At 41.7% G+C, this 24,645-nt stretch overlaps 1 protein-coding gene across 3 annotated transcripts in view; it reads left to right on the plus strand.

The window, feature by feature from the left end:
- Positions 1 to 24,645, plus strand: part of oxsr1b (oxidative stress responsive kinase 1b) — a 36,039-nt gene that overhangs the window by 1,985 nt on the left and 9,409 nt on the right. For all 3 annotated transcript variants that reach the window (XM_046371642.1, XM_046371640.1, XM_046371641.1), the window contains exons 3-5: positions 7,020 to 7,132; positions 13,286 to 13,394; positions 18,782 to 18,923. In XM_046371642.1, the coding sequence (XP_046227598.1) occupies positions 7,020 to 7,132; positions 13,286 to 13,394; positions 18,782 to 18,923 (364 nt within the window). The remainder of the gene's footprint in view (positions 1 to 7,019; positions 7,133 to 13,285; positions 13,395 to 18,781; positions 18,924 to 24,645) is intronic.

Raw genomic sequence — 24,645 nt, forward strand, 5'->3', positions numbered from 1 at the left:
CCTGAGGAATGACAGCTTTACTTGTGAAGTTCAGAAATGCCCCACCTCACAAACAGCTGACCCTGTCATATACCTTTAGCTGACTTTGTTGAGGTTGAGAATATGAAGGAGTATGTAAGGTATAAGGAAAGTATTGTTCCCTCAAATCAGTTAGTTTGTGCCTCTGGTTTACTTTACCTCAGTGGTGCGCACTTCCCCTACAGAGAATCTTTGTGTTTATAGAGGGTCCATTTTGCGGGCCCTAAATGAACCTTTTTGTGTATTTTTGAAAGTCTTGGATGTAACTTTAACCCATTTCTACACTTCCTCCCTCAGTTTCTTGGAAAACTTGATCTGGGGCACCCCACAAGATAACGCCCTGCAATTTGGCATGCGCACTGAGATAAAGCCCCTCTTGTATAGCAGTTTTGTGGCATTTTCCTGTGCAGTGTGTGACACAAATTGTCAGCACAGGTTTCAGACTGGTAAAGCTATTTCAAGGTTGCACAGCAGCATGCTTACTTGAGGTTTAAACTCAGCTTTAGAAATCAGTTGTGCATTTAGCCTGTAGTTTCGTACCTTTAGTTTGTTAATGACAAAAGATGAATACGTTTTGTTCTTTTAAATTTGAAAGAGCTAGTCCACCTTGTATGTCATCTAAATGAGCAGAACCCTTTGTGTGAGTCTGTTTTCAGGCTCCTTGTGAATGCAAGACAAACAAGAAATATTCTTCTGTTTGGTATCTGCTCCTGTTCATATTAAACCTTGTCAACAGTACCATGGAGCTCCCTCTCTCTTTCTCTGACTGCCCTCTCATACAGCCTTTGCTTAATTACCATATGACCAACACATCTTTTAGAAGGTTGAGCTTTAGTGAGTTACTGTGCTTTCCTTTGTCAGGCCTGCTTGATCACTGATTGGTTAGACTGAAGAGTCGATATGCTGTGCTTATCATGTCGACATAGGGTCACACTGAAATGGAATCACTTTCTCATACCGTCTAGCTCAGGTTACCATCTTGACATTTTCTGTCAGGATTTTCCTAAACATGCTGCCCATTTCTAACACACGCACAGTAGAGAATTTAACTTATTCTGGGGAAAAAACATGAGATAAGAAGGATTTGGCAACTTAGATTACCAAAGAGTAAGTAAGAGTAGAGTAGTAAAATGAGTAGTGTGGATCCATGTTTGGATGGGTTATACTCAAGAGTTGCACAATCAGTGAGGGATGGGCTGTTATGGTGTTTTGGAGTATGTATTGGGGTGGGGGTGGCGGTGGGCAAGCAAAAGTGACATGTTGAGTAGAGGCTACTGTTTATATTAGAAAGTTGATATATAGACTTTTTAATTAAGATCTTTTTCTGATTGCAGCAGCAGGTAACTAGCACATTGTGTGTCTCTCCATCGTTACTTTGTGTGACTGATATTTTAACTGCTTTAAGGCATCACTGATTATGTCAAAAGAGTGGACTTTATTAGACTGGTAATCAGAGTCAGTTAAGATCCCATCTCAAGGTACGGCACACTTCATGAACTGAGAGTTCAGAGTCTTAGAAAATTATAGTGAGATCAGCTTCTTGTCTTCCCAACTCAAACTCAGTGCAAGAAATCCACATATAAGAGGTATTGGTTTGATTATAGGGCTGTAACTAATGAATATTAATTAACCTGCTAATTATTGTCTTGATCATTAATCATTTGTTCTATAAAATATCAGGAGAAATCACATAAAATGCCCATTACAAAAACCCCAGATGATGTGCCCAAATTGCTTGTTTTGTTCACCAGTACTTCAAAACCTTAAGATAATCAGATTATCAGACATGACAAAGTTGACTAAGATGAAAACAGTAAAACACTTGGTATTTTTGCTTGAAAGAATGATAGTTATTAATTGTTTTACCAACATGGTTGCCAGTTATCTTTCTTTTGATGGACTGTTGGTGCTCTGCAGCATTTACAATCTCCGCAGGTAGCCTCAAGCTAAATTGCTACTACAGGTTCCCATACCTAAACCCACCCCTGACCCTTCACGCCCCTCTCACAGAAAATGTTGGGGAGATGCTGTATATGCTGTTTTGTCCCAGAGAGATGCTGCTTTCAGCTCTTGTGCTCAGCTGGAAGTTTTGTGTGGTAAGGATGGCAATGAATACCCAGCATGCCCAGGAAGAGCTATTGTTTTGGTAACTTCCCCAGAGAAATAAACTTGTTATTACATGGGTCACACCCACTTTTTTCACCCCAATGAGCATAGATGGAGTCCATTGGGAAAAAAAAAAACAAAAGGTACCACTTGCGGGCGGCACGGTGGTGCAGTGGTTAGCACTGTCGCCTCATAGCAAGAGGGTTCCAGGTTCGAATCCCGGTCTGGGCCCTTCTATGTGGAGTTTGCATGTTCTCCCTGTGCCTGCGTGGGTTTTCTCCGGGTTCTCCGGCTTCCTCCCACAATACCAAAAACATGCACATTAGGTTAATTGGCTACTCTACATTGCCCCTAGGTGTGAGTGTGAGAGTGTGTGGCTGTATGTCTTTGTGTGTTGGCCCTGCGATTGACTGGCGACCAGTCCAGGGTGAACCCTGCCTCTCGCCCGTAGTCAGCTGGGATAGGCTCCAGCTCCCCCGCGACCCTGACGGATAAGCGGTATAGAAAATGGATGGATGGATGGATGGTGCCACTTGCTCTCTCATTCTGGATCAGACTTAGGGTCATTCATGTTGGCAAATTTGAACTTTCCACTGCTTGTATCCAGTGTTTGTGTGTGTTCCTTGTCCTGTCCCTCAGATGGTTTAAAAGAAAAGAAGAAGAAGAAAAAAAAAAAGTTCAGTATGATTATGTTCTTACCACAATAGAAACATGCTAGCATTTCTCTGATTTCATGTCAACTTGATGGTTTAGACCACATATATTTTTTAGAACAAAGGTATCCGAAGAATGCACACTAAAAGGCACCAGCTACCGGTGCAATTTCAGTCATGTGTGACATTTCTCATTGTACCTTTTGAATAATGTGCGGAATGTCAGCCTGGTATGCAGAGGAAATGTGTTGAAAGATGACTGACGTAGGGCACCAAACTTGCCTGGTGAGGGCAGGAAAGGCAAACTGACAGGTACCGCCGTGCTGCGAGTGACCTATTCCATTAAGAGGGTAATTCAAGGCCAAGCTAATCTGATAAGATACTATTGTAATGGGCACTGTGTGCTTTTTTTGCGGTTTTAAATAAAAGACCTATAATAATATATGTTCTGCCTTGAACTTACCTAACCTATCTTGCAAACCTCCCCACCCCCCTATTCATCAGGCAAACATTGGCCTGTAATGTGAGGAATAATTTTATTTGGAGCCTGCATGTTTTGAGTAACAGGCCTTTAACAAAACATTGAGATTTAAATGGCCTCTTGGTATTTTAATGGTCTCTGAGCCGCTTTCATAATTTTAATTAAGTGTAATGCTGTAGCTTTGTCTGTGTCCTAAGTAAGCCTATTATTCTGCTTACTGTTCCTTTGTGTTTTGTGGTCTTATTTATTTAATTAGATAGATGCACCAGAATAGGATGAACGCAAACATTCCATACCCAGACGTCAACTCCATAAAGAGTAAACATGCTGGTTTAGAGGTTAAGCAAAACTCAGTGGAGTCTTTAGGCTTAAAGTTTATTGTGAAGAAAAACACTCCAGCCTTGCATTTCCCGTTCAGGTTACAGATTATGGTATGTAATATCATAAGGGTCTCCATCCCAAGCTGGACTTGTTGTTTAAGGAAACATGCTTACAGAAAACATTGGCTGCTTTTTCAAAGATCATGAATGTTTTGATAATGTTTCCCCTACAGGAGCAATCAAGTAGTTTGACTTTGTCTGCAACTTTCTTTTCTCCCATTACCTCGAGACCTTAACATCCAGAGCTGTAACAGACATGTTACAGTAAATTCAAATTAAATGTGTGGAAAGAGGATAAATCTAAATAAAGTCACATTTAAACACATTATAGAGTGAAACTAAAAATTAATTGTAAGCCAAACAATGAATGAAACAAAGTCAGACAGCAAATGGAGGTCTTGGTATTTGTAAAACTAAGTAATATCAGTTACAAAAACTTTAGGGAAGCTCCTGATTAATTGTTGGATTAATTAGATTGTTAATTTGCCGAAACATGACATGTTTTGGATTTTTGTCTCCAACACACAATGAAAAAGAACAGCTGTGTACTGCATTTAGTTTAGTGATGGTTTTCTCTAGGCACAGTTGTCTTAAAATGTTAACGACGCTGTGAAAATAAAATGGAAATATAAAATGAAAAACATGGAAACAAATAATGGAAAATCAACAATTCGAAAAAGCTTTGCGTCCCTCAGCCATGTCCACACGCCACATTTTCAGCTGGCAGCCGGATCATCTTCATTTGATTTTGCCTAATGCAGTAACTCAATAGATAGATTCGATTTAACCATCCATTTCCAAAACACTCTTGTTGTTAAAGCTGGTTTGGAAGTAGAAGATACAGACAAAAGAACTTTGGATTTTTTTTCGTGTTCATAAAGCTGATTCCTATTTTGCTCATAATCTTTGTTCATTTATTAATTAAATTACAACAGGGGGAAAAACACCTCCTGCTTGATATGCAGCCCTTATGTCTGTGCCAGACTGTTTAGCAGATTAAATGTTGGCCTGACTTTATCAAAGCCCTGATGCTCCTGCAGTGCTTTGCCTTTGTGAGGATGGCTCTTTTGTGTGATTCCTCCCTTTCTGGCAGAGAGAGCGGTGATGGTGTCTGTGAGAATGACAGCGATGTGGTTTTGTGTGTCTTGTTTTAATGAATCTGACATTTTTTGACTTGTATCTGTCTTTAATTCCTCTTAATAAGGTCCCCTATTCTTGGTCAGAAACCGCTGGTGATTACAGGTAGTTTTGGTTTGGTTAGAACCTCAAAGGCCTTGTGAAATATTGAATAAACATGTAAGTGGATACAGATCACAGTGGCTACTTTGTGCAGTGTAACCTTGTGCTAAGCTCGGACGTTGCAAACATCAAAGAACATATTAACTTAATTTCCCCAACTGGCTGGTAGATCGGGCGTCTTCAGCCAAATGGCTTGCAGAGACTTGGTGCCCCCTGACCTTGCAAACCCAACAGTCTCCCGCTTTATTTTATTTTCTCCACACACACAAACACACGCAAGCACACATGCCCTCCAGCTTGTCCAACCACCCCTGACGACTGGCTGTTTGTTTGTGTAGAGGAATTTACACTCCGCTGTGTACAGGGCAACTGGGCTCCCTGTGGTCCAGCCAGGGCTGAGCTCCCCATAGCTGGTCAGCTTCCAGAGGTTTGTTTGGTATCGCTAGTGATTGTGGGAGGGGGCTGGAGGGTATATTTAAAGAGCCATTCGGCCCCTTCATTTTGAGCAGTGCCGGGTTGATCTGTGATTACTTGCATGCTGGAGAGCTGAGCAACGCCTACCATACATTATCAGAGGTTGCCAGTTGATAGATGGCACTCACTACAGATGCAAGAAGCATGGTGAATAAAATGACAGCTATGTGTCCATCTTTTATAGGAAACAAGGCAATTGAGATTTTGTTGTATTAGCAAGTTTGTGTTTGTGGTTTATTTTAGTTTCAACTGTATTGAATAGGCTTATGCTGTTTTCTCAGTCTCTGCTTCTCTAATATAGCCTGAAGTTATAATTAACTTGAATAAAAACAGTTAAATAAAAATCGGCCATGTCTTCAGGGACAGCTTTACTTTTTAATTAAAATCACGAAACTATTTTTTTTTCTTTTTTTTCTTTAACATACCCCTTTTTCAAAGCTCCATACGCATCTGGCTCAATGAAAACTCCAAACAATGAGCACTTTGTTAATATTTGGGCATAGCTATAATGAGGGAGGTTGGGAAAAGCTTACCGACTGAGTGAACCGACTCACCTCTCACTCTTTCACTCACCAAAGCCTGAGAATGTGCTCCCAGCATTGCTCAGCGTCGCATATACTCCAGAGATCTTGTGGAAACAACCATGTGTGTGCATGCATGCCATCAAATAAGAGCATTGAGGGGCCAGTGAAATAACCTCACACGATGCAGGAACAACAGGCGTACCTCTCCTTGGGAGGATATTACAAGCTTTTACTCCACTATCACACATTATTCAAAGTAAAGATTAGCCCACTGTTGTAGGATTTAAGCTTTAGTCCGATTGTAATCTGTGTTGTTTGCTTGAACATCAAAATGGTAGTTGTGGTGGTATAAACTAACACAGACTTCTGACTGGTGATATGACGGTGCATGCAGTGTTCTGCAAAGGCTTGAAAGCATGGAAATGAGGCTGGTTTAAAGTTTCCTTTAAGTTCATAAAATGCACATGTTGAAAGGTGTTGATGTTCTGAAAAAGTACTGGTGTACAGACTGTGCATATTGTCATTGTAAGCTAGTTTTCATTTTACTTATCCTTGTTTTTCAGTCGCTTAACACCAAGGAACAACCTATTTCACTGCATATATTGCTTATTGTATGATAAATTCAGTGAGCAGAGAACAAAATCTCCAATTTGTGCAAAAGATGTAAGTTCCATGAAATGGTAAATTTCTAGCTGTAGAGTGATTAAACTGTGGTCCTCCCTGGCATGATCCTCCTTCAAAAGCCTCCTGAGGCTGTGCCTCGTTTAGCACAGTCAGAGGCTCCAATCAGACTTGCTTCATCAGGCCGGATTTGTGAAAGCTGATTCATAATTGATGACCAGACAGTTAAGCTGTACCAAAGAGAAATAGGATGAACTGTCAAAGCAGAACTGTACTTAACCTCCTTGAACTCAGGAGGTTTTTGAGATTATAGCAAAAGTTGGGTTTATTATCTTACAGTAGCCATTATTTTTGGAGGATGTAGACATGAGTTAAGCAAGGGCAAGCGATTGAAAGAAGCCTGAGTAGCCTAAGATTGTGAATATAACCTAGAATGCATGGGCTGTATTTGCTAAAGTTTGGTTCTACAACACTAAGATCCTTGTACTGCCTGAGATGACTCATATTTTACTGTTTGTTTCAGGGAGTGGGGCCACAGCAGTGGTTCAAGCAGCCTACTGTATACCACGCAAGGAGAAGGTGGCCATCAAACGCATCAACTTAGAGAAGTGCCAGACCAGTATGGATGAACTCCTGGTAAGACTCATTCCAACATGGAACAGCATGTACCTGCCCTCGCTGTGCTGTATATTACTTATATGTTATTTTAATAATTATTTTTCAAAATGGTGGCACCCTCTAGTTTTGCATTAATTTGTCAGAGTACCATTAGATCTTTGTAGATGAGACCTTTATTTATTGTCATACATAGGCAATCAAATCTTGCAAGAAGCATTGTTGTCAGCAGGTCATCATAAGCAGAGCCGACGCTGACACTGAGCAAGACAACAGCCACAGAGTTTGACTAACAACCCACATTAGCTTTCCCGTTAGTCTCCTAACTTAAAACTTATAAACATTAATGCACACCTTTTTCTGTGTCTTAATTTACTGTAGCTGAACGAGTGATCAAGCAAACATTAGTTTGCAGACTAGATAGCTAAGGATCTGCTCATCAGCAGTACATTAAACAGCATGTAAAGGTACCTGCAAATGTCACTTTGGACCAGTTGCATGTTGGTTGGTCCAGCTGTATGTCCACGTATGTTTGCTGCAGGACAAGTTTGTTAATGTTGTCTTTCATTCCCCTGCTGGAGCTCAGCTTGCCAGGTCAATCAAACTCAGATTGGGACGTGTCCCTCCAGCTGTCTGGGATGTAAAGGACCTTTTTTCTCCCTCTTATGTCCAAATAAAAAAGACTAAAAACATATTTAAAAAAACGCATTATTTCTGACTATGCCAAAGGATGACTAAATGGGACTTTTTGTAACCTTGTTACGTTTTATGTGTGATCAAAGGGAGCTATAGTCCCTTACAGCAAAGATTGCATTGAGAGCTTTGTCTCTGTGGTCTGTGCGTGTGGTTGGAGTTAGTTCCACCTCTGCTTTTCATTACTCATTTTCTCCAAGCACTCATCCAATCATCCCTGTCACTTCAAACACTATTCTGGTTGTTTTCTGAAGGACGACTCCACTTACTGCCAGGAAACTATTAGACCACCGAGGGACATCCTCCTGACGGCTGTATTGTGTCTTTATGCCGTCAGTGCAATCTTGCACCGCAATTTGGCACATCATTTACTGTGTGACATGTGGTTTATGACTTATCTCAAAAAGTGGAAGGATATGTATCGACCTCCTCTGCACATAGAGGTGATCAGGTGTTCATTTGATTGATGAGACTTTCCAGGCCCTGTCTCTAGTTCTCATCCATTGTGTAAGCCTGTGAGTGTGCATAGAGGATCATGCCTAGAGATTGCTGGCAGGTTTCTCACTACTCACTGGCAATACTAAACCGAGGAGGAACCCTTCCCCACCCCACCCCCTGATTTCTGGAGGATGAATAAGGGGAATGTTGCTCCCGGATTCTCAGAGCAGGCAGTCACATGGAATACAGCAAGGTCGGATTTCCTGCCTGTGTCCCCCCCCCATTCCCACAGCCTGCTAGATACCCGTTTAAGCGTTAAGGAAGCATTAAATTGAACCCAGATACATTCCCTAAAGAAGCAGCTTTAAAAGAGCATGCCACAAGTTTTAAAGAACCTTTAGTCTCAGCTGTGAAATTCTTTTATGTCAGAAAAAACAATAATCTGTCGTGTCTCCATATACGGTGCTGTGTTTCTAGTTATTCCTGGCACAGCAGTTTGACAGACAGGCAGTTTTGAGTGACTCAGACCAGATCAGATGAGGATGAGGATGAGGTTTGTTTACTATTTGCATGCAGTGCAGTTTGAAAATCATCTTGCATATTAATATCATTATTACAGCTATTGGGTTTACTTATTCATTTAACTTACTTTGTTGTTTCCATGGGGTAATAGCTGGTTTACATAAAAATACCAATCCTTTTTGGATTTAAAAAAACTTTAAAACACCTTGAGGTAACAAATATATTGGGAGTGATAAAATTAGTTGCTTCTAGTACGGGAAGCCTGAATTGAGCTCAAGGAAATGATTCAGAGGCAAGATAACATTTTAGTACATTTCCCCTCATTTCACAGTGTCTTTGTTCCTCAATATTTGGTGTGTGCCTGTGTGTGTGTGTGCATGCACACGCACATGCACGTTCTACTGTGAGATTGGGTCATAGTGAGTGTGTGTTAGGCTCTGAGTAACTGATAGTGACGTAACATTGCTCCTATAGTGGCTTCTCTGTGCGTCTGCCATCACTGTGATTCTGTGGCACCAGTTTGTGACCCAGCACTGTATTCAGTTTGTGACAATAGGTCATTTAGTTTTTGCTCAGTTTCATGGTCCTCAGACACGCCAACTACTGCAAAGATGAGGCCTAATGTAGAAAAACTCATTTGAGGCGGACTAGTCTATTTCCTGGAGAATCTGTATGTACATTGTAAGCTTAACCTACTTGAAGGATTTAATGTTTAGCTTTGATTCCGCAGACTGTCACCATAAATTCAGAGGCCCATCACAACATTGAAAGGTTAGTTTCAGTTTTGTTAGTTAAATAAACTAATGTGACCTGACTAATGTCACAGTCAGTGCCCAGATTTACTCACTTTTTTGTAACAACAGGAATTTGAATTGATCTGTTGAGGAGATGTGAGCCAAAGGTCACAGACTTTATAAACAATGTGATTTCCATTAGGCAGAGAAAGACGGTTTGATTTGGGGTTTGATTGGGGTTGAAGAGAGCCTGGACGGGCAGTCTGATGTTGTTATTGATCTGAACATTTTGGCCCACGTATGCCTGCTGGTCCGTCTCTGTCTGCCTGCTGATAAAATTGCTAGAATTAATAATTGCAATGAAATAATCATTAAAAAAGCAAAACCAATAGAATAGCTAAAACACATCACCCTATTTCTTGCCTTCTTCTAAAGCTTAATTATTCATTTGAAAATCCCTTCTGACAGATGCTATACATCAAGTCAGGTTAAAACAGTGGGGAAGGAGAAACATATTACGCTAATGAAATGCTGGGTGTGAATGCGACACAGATGGTCATTAAAAGTCACTTGTCACTTGATGTCCTACACAGGTTACCATAAGTGCTGCTTCTTATGTCTGTGTCTTGTATATTAAATTGGACATTTAATTTTGGGATAGCAAAGCCATTGGTGTTGCAGGTGGCTTGGTGGGTGGTGGCAGACAGGTGTGCCACTTGTGGTTTTTGGGTCAGATGGTTTGAATATAACTTCTCCACCACACAGCCAACACGAAGGCCAAAAATAAGGCTCCTTGGAAGAAGTATTTTGCTGTTTTTGTTCATAGTTGGATCTTTGGTCAAAAAGATAATTTGTCATAAAATTAATCAAATGAATTCTGACAAATCTGTTGTGTTGCATGTAAGGCACTTAGTAATAAAACACTAAATACTAAACACACTAAGTATTTGACAGTTTAAAGACATTGCCTCTGGAAATTTTTAATTGGAACTCTTTATTAAATTTATTTTAAACTTAAATAAAGAGATAAGGTGTGCCTTTGAAGCCTAGGCATGCATTTTTGGTGAGAAACTAGAAAAGATACATTTAGAACTTGAAGAGATGGAGCATTATAGGAAATAAAAAGGACTGTAAAGTCTGTATTTGTCTGAAATATTTTTCTTCATTGTTTAATGGACTGGTTGCATAAGCCAACCGTTTTTTGAGCCGCGGCACACCTCTAACATTAGAAAGATCGCGCGGTGTGCTGTCAGGCAAAAATGTTTGGATCAGTTGGCCGCTCCTCCCGCCACCGAAAAGGGCGCCGATCGTGTGAAGCCGGATGCCCCCCCAGCACAACCGACAACTGCCGCGGCACAGCGGTTAGGAATCACTGGCATAAGCTTCATAATGAAACTGATGATAAGACTGAGTATTTTCCCCCTTTGTTGCCTCAGAGGCCAATGTAAAATTTATAGGCAAATGAAGCTAGACTTCCTGCTGGAGAAGTAACATGAAGTACATGCATGATTTGCCTTCACATGAATGGTTATGACCTAGAGACTGCACAGTGCTTGCCCGTGTCATCGTGCAAGAGTACTTAAAAATATCTCTGTTTTCCAGGCAGCAGAGGTGTCCTGCAAAAATATTTTTGCAGAGCAAAATTTCCTCAAATGTCAAAGGTTGCACATTGAAGGTCGCACAGAAACAAGGCATATAAATGGTTCTGAGCGATGAGAACATTTCCACTGTCTAGGTTTACAGTGACCTAATCCCCACAACAAAGAGTCTCTCTGATTCACACATTGTCTGCTGGAAAAGATGGGAAAACCTGCCAACTGCCTGAGCACGATATCCTCCCTGTTATCCCATTGTTTTTCTTTTCTGGGGTTACCCTGGCCCGCAGAGCTGTGGTGACCTGCCTCTTCCACTGTGCTGAGAATAGGCGGGGGTCCACTGAAGCCAGTTAGCAGCCAACAGGCTATATCATTATTGTTCTCTCAGAGGAAGAATGATAGAGGAGACGACCCACAGCGCTCGTCGTCTGGCTCGACAGACTGGAAGTTATTAGGCTGCTTGTTAATAAAAGATTGCCTTTTGTTTAGAGGCGTTAGAGTGGAGTGAGTTTTTTTTTTTTTTTTGTGGGCTGACCCCCCCCCCCCACACACACCACCCCACCTTACTGTCGTCTGCAGATCTGTGTGCGTTTTAACATGTCTGTTCCCCTCATGGTCCAGTAACTTTGTTTAACAATCTGTATCCTCCCTTATTATGACTCACTTCATGTTCTTAACCCTCTTTTGTCAAGTGCTTTTCCCAAAAGGCATCATGACGTCACCTGCCTAGTCTCTCTTGGCGGAGGCACTCTCTGAAGGCTACATGCTCATATTGATGACTATGCAGCAGCAGCGGCATGCTGTAGTGCTGCTAATGCACACTGTGTAAGCTAAGCATTTATGCTGATGGGACATCAGGCTTTGATTACTTACTCTTTGACCCACAAGCATCTATTGATTGATGCCTTTAACAAATGTTCTCAGCTCGAGTGTTAAGGTTTCTCAGTTGATGGGCTTGTTGTGCACCTGTTGTGGTACAACACTCAATACCTATTTCAAATAACACTCTGAAATTTGGGGAAATGTGGTCGTTTGTGGTGGAATCACATAATTAGATGGGAAAGTCGATATTGACTTCACGTCTGTGCATCCAATACACTGATACAGCTGATACTGCAAGCTAACTTCTGACCATCTTTGGTTTTAGATGGTTTGGGGTCGATATCTTTTCGTTGTTGGGAAGCTTTTCTTGCACTTTCAGTAGAATAATGAGTTGTTGTCAACTCAAGTAACTCTATCTTCACATCTCTCCTCTGCTCCACTCCACCGTACAGATGTATAAGTCTATTTTTAACAAACATAACGCATAATGTAATGAATACCTGAAGCAATTTTTTTTAACATTTGTTGGATGTATTTATAATTTAAAATAATATTTACAGGATTATTCTTGGACATCCTGGAAAAGTCCAGTATTTCTGTCTTAATAGTCTTTGATCTCATTTTAGTTAGATCTTTAGCAGTTATACATACTCACAGCAAAAAGTTAAAGGATGATGATTTGTCTAGTATTCAGTACAGAAACAGAAGAGTGGTCCCCACTCTTAAGTCAGTTAGATTTTTTTTGGAGGAAGCCTGTCTATCCTCGAATGACTTTAGGACTGGTGCTGAAGTGATGGATTAGACTTCTGTGCCAGCATTACCTCAGCTCTCCTGCTTTCCAAACACACACACACACAGAAAAAGAGCTTTACAGCTGTATAACAGGCTGAGTACTGGCTGTTTTTTTGCCTCTGCATAGATATGCAGTTTACTGACCTACCTTAATTCTTTTCTGCCTGCTGACGTCATTAAGATCTTAAGTATCACACTAAATTTCAAGAGTAGATGTAGCATCACAGGCAAGTGTGTTCAGTTTATTTCCTCCAGGCCTTTGTAGCATAGGTAGCTACCTAACACTGTGTGTCTTGCCTGAAAACATAAGCAAGTTCTGTTGTGTTTTTCGGTGTTTATTTCATCACCGCCACAGCTGTTAACAGCTCTGTAAAGGGTTGTTTGCTTGCTGCTTTTTGAGTAGAAAGTCATTGATAAAAATACTTGAATCTATTTTCGCCAAATGATGACATGACATAGTGTTGCTCCAGCTCTATCAGGTAAAAGGCAAACAACCAGGCTGCCATTAGGTCACCTAAAGACGATGTACAGTTCTGATGGCTTAGATTCTGTCTCTCTCTTTGTTTTTCCTCTAACAGAAAGAGATTCAGGCAATGAGCCAGTGCCACCATCCCAACATTGTGTCTTACTACACCTCGTTCGTGGTAAAGGATGAGCTGTGGCTGGTCATGAAGCTGCTCAGTGGTGGTAAGTGCATTTCTTCAAAGGCTTTCTTCATCCATCACCTGTCCAGTTTCTCTCTCTCTCTCTCTCTCTCTCTCTGAATATCTGGATCCTGCACAGGCCCATATATCAATCTCAATATTTCCAAAATAAATTGTTAAATAGCAGATTTTGAGCGTACTCTCAATTTGAGAACGCATTCCATTTCATTTGGTTTGGAGTATACGTTTGGCTTAAAAGTCATATTTGAGGGGTCCAGAGTTTTTGGGAGGAGCCAGTAGGAAGAGCTGGGCCACTTGCTGCCGGTGATGTTAACTGTGATTGTAGGGAATGTGACAGCACTGATCCTCATTGTGTCTCGTGTGAGCTGCAGCTTTTTCCGGGCTTTAACTCAGTACAGTGCAGGAGCTAATGACAGGGCAGAGGTAATAACAGCCCGCAGGCCGCCATCATGGCACCCATATGGCAGTGCTGCAATTAACTAGTGAGAGGAGCATGAAGAGGAGGCCACCATGGAAAGAAAGACCTCAAAATGCAATTGCATCTGCTTCTGATTGTTTTGCTTCATTTTTATTTTCACCAGCAACATCACGCTTTCTAATCGAGTATTTGGATTAGACTGTGAGGGACAAAAGCATTTACAGCAGAACTCCAAGGGCTCCTAGACGCAAACAGTCGGTAGATGAAGGCATCCTGTGCCAAACATTTGATGAGCAGTAATGGTAATAAAGTAATGGTCTTCTGTTTACAAGAGGGCAAAAAAATTGGTGCTTGTCTCTGTTTAAATCCTGCTTTCAGTCTCACACACTTAATCATACAAACTCAAGCGTACACAAATACATTGACTTGCTAAACATTTACACTCTGTTTCTGGCCTCCCTTGTTCCCTCCTTGTGTAAACAGCGTCCCACTGTAATGGATAGTGCCCAGGTGGGATTCCTTGCTCCCTCGGATACACTCGAGTTATGAGCCATTTGGCAACCGCCTTGCAGCTGTGCCCGGGGTCACAGTGCCCGCCAAGCGACGCTCGATCAGGCAGCCAGCCTCACAGCAGGATCAGGCACCACTTAAGATGGCCTCTCAAACTCCTCTTATCCTACTTAAACAGAGGGGCCTTCATGTTGAGTTTTTATTGTGTGGCGTAATTAAATGATGGCCATGGCGACGTCTGCCATGGAGACAGACCTCGGATGACGTCAGGTTTATAGAGCATCACTCCACAGGGCAGAGCATACTTACCCACAGGAAGACCAACCCCAGTCTGCTCCTCTGGCTTGATGGAGTGTAAGAAACCCCCCAACTCCATCCTGTTCTGTGTCTTCTGCTGTCGAAGGGCTGTTAACAGCTCCACAGTTGATTTGACAAAGCCCTGACAAATCCGTTCAAGGCTAAACCTGTGGAGCTGAGTTCAGAGGTGGGTACGGAGCAGGCGCCGGGCTTTTCAGGAAATTCCTGTTCTGAATGTGACATGGGAACAACTGTTTCATTAGAGTGCCGTATAACCTGTCACTGACTGCATTCACATTGGTGAGACATCCACTGAAACCCACAGGGACAGAATATGAGTCATGCCAAAGCAAGCAGAGGAATGTGTTCTCAGGGGGATTATTGTGCCGCCTTCGCCAACCTCCAGTCTCTGTTGCTGAGCTCAATCGACTGCCACTCAGAGTGGAATCCAGCTAAAAGCAGATTGTTATTGATGGTTTGAATTTAGCATATGAAAAGACCTTGTCAACTTTGGAGCCAGTGGATTTGTCCTATCGTGATGTGACGCTCAGCTATGGCCAAAATGATGACAGAACGCTTTGGTGGTGACTCTGCATTCGCAGACTTAAGACAATGAAATGCAAAAAAAAAAAAAATCACCTGTGTTCACTTTTGTGTCACAGTGTTCTTTCTCCTTAGAAAATGAAACGGTGTAACTTAGTAAAGGTTTCTTCTTTCTGTTTGAGTTAACAATCGTCTCCTCTTTATTTTTCTTCCAAACCACCTTTACCTCGCTGCAACCCCTCCCATGCCTCCCTCCTCCCTATGGACTTTGCCACACTTGGCACCAGCTTTCATCTACATCATCAGCCCGTTAGCCCATCGTCTCCCTCTTCCCCCCTTTTATTCTCTCATCCTCTCCCACAGTCTCAAACTTCCTCCTCTCACCTGGAGAACAGAAAGACTTTAAAAGTCATGTTGCTGGATGAAGGAGACTTTAAATCGTAGCTTTTACATCTTCAAAGGTTTTGTTTGAGAAGGAGGAAGAGATTTGACTCATCCTGTGGGTAATTGAAGTGATTATTTGACTTTTTTTTTCTTTAGTTTTTGCATGCTCTGCAGTGCACCACACCATCAAGACCTATTCCCTGTGATTTGTATGAAGTTCCCTCTGGGGTCTTAGAAAAGCACCGTTCTCACCAAGCCAACAGGTGTCATTTTCTTATAAGCCATAGTCTTTCCCAAGCATAATGAACCTTTAGATTGTTAACTTGTCAGTCAGCATGTTCAAACAGCATAATAAAGGGTGAAGAGTTCAGTCAGATGAATTTAAAAGAGGCTGACAGAAATACACTCATTTGCTTTCTTGCCGAGGGTTAGATGAGAAGATTCACACCACTCTCCTGTCTGTACGGCAAATATGAAGTTAGAGCCGGCAGCCCGTTAAATTAGCTTGGGTTGCTAAGACTGGAAACAGAGGGAAACTGGCCACCTTTAAGATGATTAATTAACACCTTGTATATTGGTTAATGCATACAAATACCAAAGAATAAAAATCATTGTTTCTTGGCAGGGAGCAGTTGTCAGACAACCATCAGAGACTTCAGGAAGTAACTGGTCCTGGTCACAAAAAAGTCTACCACATCCAGAGTGAGTGATCAAGGATAAGGTGTTGCACATTAGCTACTTCGAAGGGGTGGACAATCAGGCCAAAAAATATCACTGTTTAATTGCAGTCTTAATCCACAATCTGAGTTGTGTTCTCTTTTTTCCAGTTTTGAAATGCCCTATAGATTATATCCAGATGAGGAGTAGCCAGTGAATTTCTCCATTTGCGTTATTAATACACAGTCAACATAGTGAAGTAATTTTTCCAAACAGCATAGCCATCTAGTTGGCTACATCACTATATTTGTAACTATAGTTTGATCATGGAACACAAATCATTCAGTACTGCGATCTCAACAGTTGTAGTCTTCCCCTACTGCTTCGTCACTTTCTCATGTGATCACAGCTGTTGGCTCATTAATACTACATCTCCTACTATACCTCCCCACTTAGACTTGACTCTGTTCACTCACCTTCCTTCTCTCACTGCCTTCTTCGTTCTCACCTGTCACTTCCTATAACTTCCTCTCCTCCCCTACAGCCATTTCAGACAAGTAGATGAACATCATGCTGAGTGCAGAAGTCTTGAGAGAGGAGGGAGACGTGTGGAGAACAGAGGAATGAAGAAAAGTCGAACATGCTGCTATTTCTCAATGAGCTTCAAAGAGTCGTCACATCAGAGATGCAAGACTGCTCTTTTCTTACGCTCTCCTCTCGCTACTTGCCAGTCCCCTCACTCACATAAGCACTCGCGCACTGAAGACACACATCGAGCCTTTCCTTCATCTGTCCTCTCTTTGAATGGATTTGTCTCTTTTCCTTGCTGCTGAATCACATTTTCTGCCGCACACAATCACTGCGCGAGGAACCCGTTGAACTCGCCACTCTCTCACTCGCTCTCCCTACTCTGCCTCTCTGTGTCTAAGACTCTGCATTAACGCTGTCTAGTCTCAGGTGGCCCATCATTGTCAGCTCCACTGAGTAATGCAGTGGTCAACTGAGAAATTGCTGCAGGCGAGGACACCCTGAAGTGACTGAGCAAATAAACATCTTTGCACTCCAAGCCTGGCACAGTTGCTAAAACAATCAATTTAGTCCTGGGATTTTGTTGTGGACAGCATTTTGGGACCTTGAAAAGGCCATTTCCAGCTTTTGTTTGCAAGTGTCGTCGTGTGTGTGTGTGTGTGTGTGTCTGTGTGACAGACAGTGTGGCAGTGTAATGTTTGTCTATCACTGCAGCACAATGCAGCTTGTCAGGCAAGTGGCATTCTTTTTGCTTCTCTGCTTTGTCCCCATTCCCCAGTGTCGCCCAATTTTCTGTCATACCGAATGCAAATACTGAACCTCTTTTCAGAGGGATGTTCTTTATTCTTTGGAAAGTGGCACAAAGGAAACCATACACTGACAGCAGTCTGACTTTTCATCCAGAGTGCTCCTTTCATTCACCAGAAGCCAGACTGAGGGGGACATGGTGACCTGCTTGGTCAGGGAGCAGAGCAACAGACGTTCTCCTGCCAGTCCAGGCAACTGAAGACAAAGCAGTTTAACTTAAAACCTCAAATGTTAACAAGCATATTTATTATTTCTGGCCAGTTCCAAAGGCATTTAAAGGTACATTAACGTTCAAATGGGATTCACATAGTGTTTCTCATTGTAGAGCTCAGCTTGTATTTGTGAATATAAAGGTAAACTGAACTGCAGAGAGGCGCACTACAGTGATGATGAACAAGGTTGAAATCCTGCTTCACAGACGAACATAATGAACATGACTCTGACAGTAGCCATGGTGATTTTAACTGGGCACATTCACTGATTGCCAGCTGTGAGCTCAACATCCAAATGAAACTTATTTAGATGGAGATGCTCAAACAGAAATCCTGTGAGCCACTAAAGTCAATTTAATTTAGAGTCAGTGAACCAAGTCCAAAAAATGTCCCCTAATGACATCATAAATTCAAGTCTTGCTGTTGTTTAGTCACTGACACAGCAGTCTTTGTTGTTGATCTGGTCTTAACTTTTTAAAATCCTAGATAACCCAGCATAAATTCTTTTTAAAACCAGTTTTATCCTTTAATAATGCATGACTGTTCTGACTTCCCTCTCCTCAGCACTGGTTTGTTTTGCCATGGCCAAGTGAAAAGGTCATGGTGATGTTTATGGTTAAAGGACTTTGTTTTAAGACTGCTAAATCGTTTGTTTTTTCCTTCAATAAAATCCATCTTACTGGAACGGGAAAAAGGTCTTTGTGTACCCGCAATCTAATTTATCCAGACAATATAAGATTATGCACAAATTACCTTGACTGAATGTCTACCAATCCACCAGGAACGATGTGTTTTCATAAATAGGGTTTGGTTTAGAGTAGGCTTAACAAATGATACTGGCTAGCCAGAGGTGACTTTCTCATTGTTGGAAGAGCTTGATCTAGACCAGAAACACGATGATTTATTCATCCTGCCATTTTTAAAGAGGTTAACTGCTGGATAGTTTTCATCTCTCTCTGACATTGACAAATGCAGTTTTCATCAAAGAAAAATGAAGCATGACATTGTAAGATCTTTTTATATCAACCACTGTCTCCTGTGCTTATTATCCAGGCTCCGTGCTGGACGTGATCAAGCATATCATCTCACGAGGTGAACACAAGTCAGGCGTCCTGGACGAAGCCAGCATAGCTACCGTGTTGAAAGATGTACTTGAGGGCCTGGAGTATCTACACAAGAACGGACAGATCCACAGGTAACAATACTCATGGCCCTCTACTCTTGTACCAGATCACCACATCACCACAAAGCACAAAGCCTTCATTGGAATCACCTTGAGGGTTCGTGGAGCAGAAATAAGTGACTCTGCCCTTGACTTCCTACTTTCTGTTGCTCCCCTTACAGGTGTGAATTTAGTGTTTTACCCCATTTTGACTATACAGACTACATACATTATGTTTTAATAATGGAATCCATTTGGTGAGCCCAGTAATTCAGATACAGATTCATAATGGTATGATTGTCATGATCTTCCTGGGAACCTGTGGATGAAATGGGCATTTAAAACAATTTGTATCTTCCATAATTCAAGATGTTTTCAAAATACGAATATGAATACTCAATATTAATTAATGCATGCATTATGGAGAAAGCTTTACATTTTTTCTAATTCCTACATTAGTTTAACTAATGTACTTATTGGCATACCTTGATGCTTTTCTATATTATTATCATTATTATATTATTGCCATCATACTCTTTCCATTTCTCAGGTATCTTGTCACATATTTCTTCTGTATTAGTGAGAAACGTAAACAAAATCTCTTGCAGTCTGCGCAAATTAATTCATGCTCACAGTTAAACACAGGGCTTAGTGCATGGAAGAAATTGGTGTTCTTCATCAAACTAGACAAATGACTGTATCAAGGAAACAGCATTTTCAGACAGTTATTTTCTTTCACTAAAGGTCAGCAGTGTCATTGGGATCTATATAGAGAACAAACAGTATACTTCCACTGGACTGTGACAAGTCTTCTAGATGAAGAAGCAGTAATGATGTGTTTATGGTACACTCACTCTCCCGGTCTTTTTACAATTAATTTTAATAATGTACATGTGACATAATCCATCAGCTTTTTAATGAAATTGCAACAACTTTAAGTTAAAAACTACAGCAGGAAATCTGTAAGTAGACCACCGCTTCTGTGCTGATAATCTTTAAGAATTACTGTATAAATATGCATTGGAGGAATGTGTCAGTGGCAGCTTTGCGTGCCACAGGAAATGTGATCCCGAAAGCTCCTTTTCTAAGCTAGTTCAAGACCTGGCTAAGTCCCTGCACTCAAGCTGTTACAATGAACCTGATCCACACGCAGGTTCTAGAAGTCATCGCCCTACTTCCTCTGTATTTAACATTCATTACTCACTTTTTCATGCACCCTTTCTTCTCCCTCAGTGGCACATATATAGTTGTGGACAGGCTGCATGTGTAAATAATGCATAGCTTTTTTTCAACATGGTTAAGTGCTCAGCAACTTTTGGAGCAGCATGCCAATGAGAAACCGAGAGAGAGGCTTGATTGAAGGATGACGGGTGTGTTTTTTGTTCAGCCGTGTGGATAGGTTCATTAACTCGATAGTTAGAAAATAGCTTTGTCCTGTAGAGAGTATAGACAGTGATGTAAAGGATTAGCGTAAACAGTGTTTGAATTACTTTGTTAATTAAAAGAAAAATCCACTGCAGTATACCTCTACTGCTGCATTTAAGTATCCACTTTCAGCATAATGTGATAGGGTTATTGGTCATTGCCAGAGAGAAGGAAATGTTTTTCCCTGAGTAAAACCTTCAATTTTGTGTCCTGTCTAAGGAAGATCATTAATAGATTGTTCATTAATCACTTCTTCACTTGTGGAAAAGAAAGTGTGAAGTGTATGTGAGATAATTCCCACACACACTCCAGCAGTGAAAATCATTGACATGCTGAGAGTGAAGAGGCCATGCTCAGTTGATCGGTGTCTGCTGATGAAGATGTGCACATCTGGCCATGCGAGTTTGTCCTGTGTAAGCTGGATCATATGAGTTGGAGCCTCGGGACAGGGGTGATGCAGAGTCGAGGAGGTGAGGCTTGTTGAGGAGGGAGAAAGAGAGAAAGTGTCACATGATATGTTCTATCTCACCCAGTGCGGCAGGAAAGCAATTAGAGCCTTGAAGGCTGGGCTGTAGCCCCAACCAGAGACATTTACCACAAGACGACGAACTGCTCCACCTCCACATTCACAGCAGCTCGGAAAGTCCATGATTCGAAGGTGGCACTTTTCCTCTAACTTGAGCAGCAGGTAGACCTCATGCACATGATAAGAGATGAATAATACTCAAGACTAGATTCATCAGGCAGCTGAATCTTAGAAAATCAGCCTGCAAGTATTGCAAAAGCCCCCAGATAGCAGTCTTACTCTTATGGTTAGCTTTTCGCCTTACTCATCTCTGAAACCTCACTTTTTCTGAGGGTGCATACCCAGCAAATTATTGGTCATGTGGTTTACTTATGATCAGGTAATGGCTGTAGTTATGCTGCCTCTGGGAACAGAGAGTCTCTTGCTGTGGATTAAAGGAAAATTGACAAAGTAAGACATAAAAATTGATTTGGAAAAACAGATGAGAATGAAACTCAGCGGTGTGGAGAAAGCAATCAAAATAGCAAAGCAATAGAAAGATATTTTTTGGGGTCGCAAAGGGTGCAGTTAAAGGAAGATGATGCATTTCATCTCCATAGGGGACACACCCCCTGAGGGTCTCATAAACCCTCTTTTACAGCCTTGTTAGGGGCACTGTGAGCCTCGCACCAGGATGTGATGTCACAGGAGGTGACACGTTGGAGCTGCAAATGTGCGAGAGCTTCCTGATGAGACTGATAAATCTTCTTGACAGTTTCATACCGTGACTGTTCCCACCTGGTTACCGTCCGGGTATCATTTCAGTCGGTCATAAATATCAGGAGACCACACATATTGTTCATTTTTCAGTATCTTTTGGTTGTGTAGCACCTTCTGGATTCTGGTGACATATTTTATCGACATGTTCTTTAACACATAGTAATAAATATAATAGATTGGTTGGTGTTATGGCTTAAACCTGCTATTGTAGCATATGGCTGGATGACTAGTAGGAGTTGGGACTTAAAGTGCAGGTTGGCTTTTTTCCACTCCACTACGGTGTTTCTTTGAACTTGCATGGTGCATTGTGTCACCACCTCCTCCCTCCTCCTCCTCTTCCTCTCCGGTGAATGTTAATGACTGTCTCCACTCTGCAGCCTTGTTCTCAGAGCATTACAAACTGCTGCAGTGAACCATAGCTTCTATGTTTCCTGAATGAGCACAGGAGGGATGCGGTCAGACCGACTTGATCCCTCTGTAAATAATGCTTCATGGGTTGTCTTTAATCAGGGTGGAGCATATTACATTGAAAATCTGCCTTGTTCAAATTCACAAATAAAAACTTATTTCTGAAAAATAACATTTAGACAGTAATGAAATAAGGACAGTGTGGCAGTAAAGTGTTTCTGATTAAAAGCCTTAAACTCTTCATTTGTATAATACTTGCCACGGCGTAGTATGTGAAACAAAGACCCTTTGAGCCCAAAAAGTCACTCACTAATTCATTTATTTAACAGCTTCAAAAATGTCCTCTGATGCCAAGACCATTTCACATCTGATCTTGATTATTAGCCATGCTAGCTGTTCTCCACTGGTTTGAATCTTTTCTTCAATCATAGGTAAACTTTCTGACATGTTCTGTGATGTAAAGGCACACGGCAACTCCCGCAGCTAGTCTTGAACAAACGTGAGATGATAAGTCAGCAGGTCTTGTGACTTGTCTAGAGTGGTTAATTGGCCAAGACTCAACCCACAGTACCTCATTATTAGCCCTGCCCAGCCATGGATCCACACAGAGAGAGAGAGAGAGGACGTGGTGGTTGTGTAAACGAGGAAAAGTATTTTGGGATACTCCCAGACTTGATTTTCAGCCTCAGGTGGCCCACTCTGCACCACCCCTCTAATCCTTAAAAAGCAACATCTCAAATTACCTGAGGTAAATCTTGACTTTTGTACGTGCTAACACCCAAGGTGGAGGATGAGCATGTTCTTGATTAAGCGGAAGTAGTGAGAGAAAAAAAGAGGATGACACTATGACCTGATATCACCAAGCTGTTATGTCAGGGCGGCAAAGTGACAGCGGGACAAGCCAGGGAGCCGCAGAGCACAGACGTCTGTACAGCAACAGACATTTCTAACGGTGGTTTTTCAAAGCCGCTTGCAAAGGCTGTCATGTTGGTTTTTCATCCACCCCTTCTCCTCCTCTGCATCCTCCCCGGTGTGGCAGTTATGTAATTGAACTCATCTAGACACAAAGGCACATCAAAAGTTTTGCCACATGTAGTACACAGACAGCTCTGTCTGCCAGAGCTGATTGCTGAAAGCGCACCGTTTTAGAGAAGCCTTTGATATGGACAGTCAGTCAGTACCCTGTCCTGTGTAGTATCTCAGTCTGCCTCTGGATAGTTTTATTATCCCACTAGTCATTTTGTCCTGCAGCAGGAATCCCCATCTTTACTTTCAGCCAATAGCCCTAATATGTTGTATATGCTGCATTCCTTCCTCTGAGGCTCACTGTTTGCCACTCCCTGCCCCTGTCACTACGAGATCTGTCGCCTGTGTGGTATTTAACTGGAACACTCTTTGCAAAGGAGGCCTCTACACTCAAGTATACTCAAGTATTCAACAGCATTTGAACAAAGATTTGAATTGTGACCTGCAAGCTCTTGAGTCCCCTGAAGACATTGTGTGTCTTGAGTGGGTTGCTTGTAAAGATTGTACTTCTAGCTTGTAGCTACAGGAGAACAGGAACGGGAAGTCAGTTTCTTTCTTCTTCTTCTTTTTTTTTGCTACAAATTTGGGACCTAGGGACAAGTCTAGGAACTCAGAAGATAGACCTCTTAGTGATCCAGCCAATGTTTCAGAATGCATTTCAATTTGTAAGCATGCTCTGGCAGTATTCTTGTCTCAGAGGCACAAGTATTTTTCCAACCACCACAATTATGTCTTCAGCGTTTGCCCCCCATGTGTCTGGTTTTGGCATGTGTTTATAGTTTATATGGATTGAATTATATCTCCAATAAAGTGAGTCTTTGTTTCTTGGAAGCTGTGTTATGTCTCATCTCCAAACCATTACTCCAAATGCCAGTCTGTTTTTTTTCTTTCATTGAGTCCAATTTGTTTGTTGGAACGATCCAACAGCATTTATCTTTCAGCTGAAGCAGCAGACTTTTTACTCCAGTGCCACCGTCTGGTAGCAAGGTGAACTGCATAGCTTGTTCAGACTGCATCTCTTTTGAGTCATTTGTTTGCGTGTCAGTACAGTTTAAGGGTCATTTGTGCAAATCTGCTGTGGTTTAATAGCTGAGAATGCTCTGGGGTTGTACCACTGTGGTGTTCTTTGTTCTGTCAAAGTCTTTCTTCCATTATTCACCTTAAAATGTGCATTCACTTTCTAAAATCCTGCACAGCAGATAGAGCTGCTCCTCAGTGGCACTGCTGCTAAGCTTGTGTTTTTTTTTCCCTCCTTACACTTGACCCTTCACATCTATCAATGGAAGTCTGTTGCCATGACAACTCGGTCTGGCTGGTGAGGTGGCACTATTTGCAGTGTGTGTGGTAGTCTGCGTAATAGTGTGTGAGTGGGCACGGAGGTAGACATGCAGCCAGACAGCCATCCCTGCTGAATCCTCTTATCGCCACCAGGGGAGGCTGAACAGGGACGAACCAATTACCTACAGACTCTGCTCTGTGTGTGTGTTTGTGTTGCTAATAAAAGTTTAAAAAATAGAAACCCTGAGGGGTAGCAAGATAAAAGCTTTGAAGCCTGTATGTTGCACTATGACTTGTAAAATTGAGCTCATTTTAACAGGTTATTAATAAGCA

This window comes from Scatophagus argus, chromosome 18 (assembly GCF_020382885.2).
Source record: "Scatophagus argus isolate fScaArg1 chromosome 18, fScaArg1.pri, whole genome shotgun sequence".
NCBI lineage: Eukaryota > Metazoa > Chordata > Actinopteri > Scatophagidae > Scatophagus > Scatophagus argus.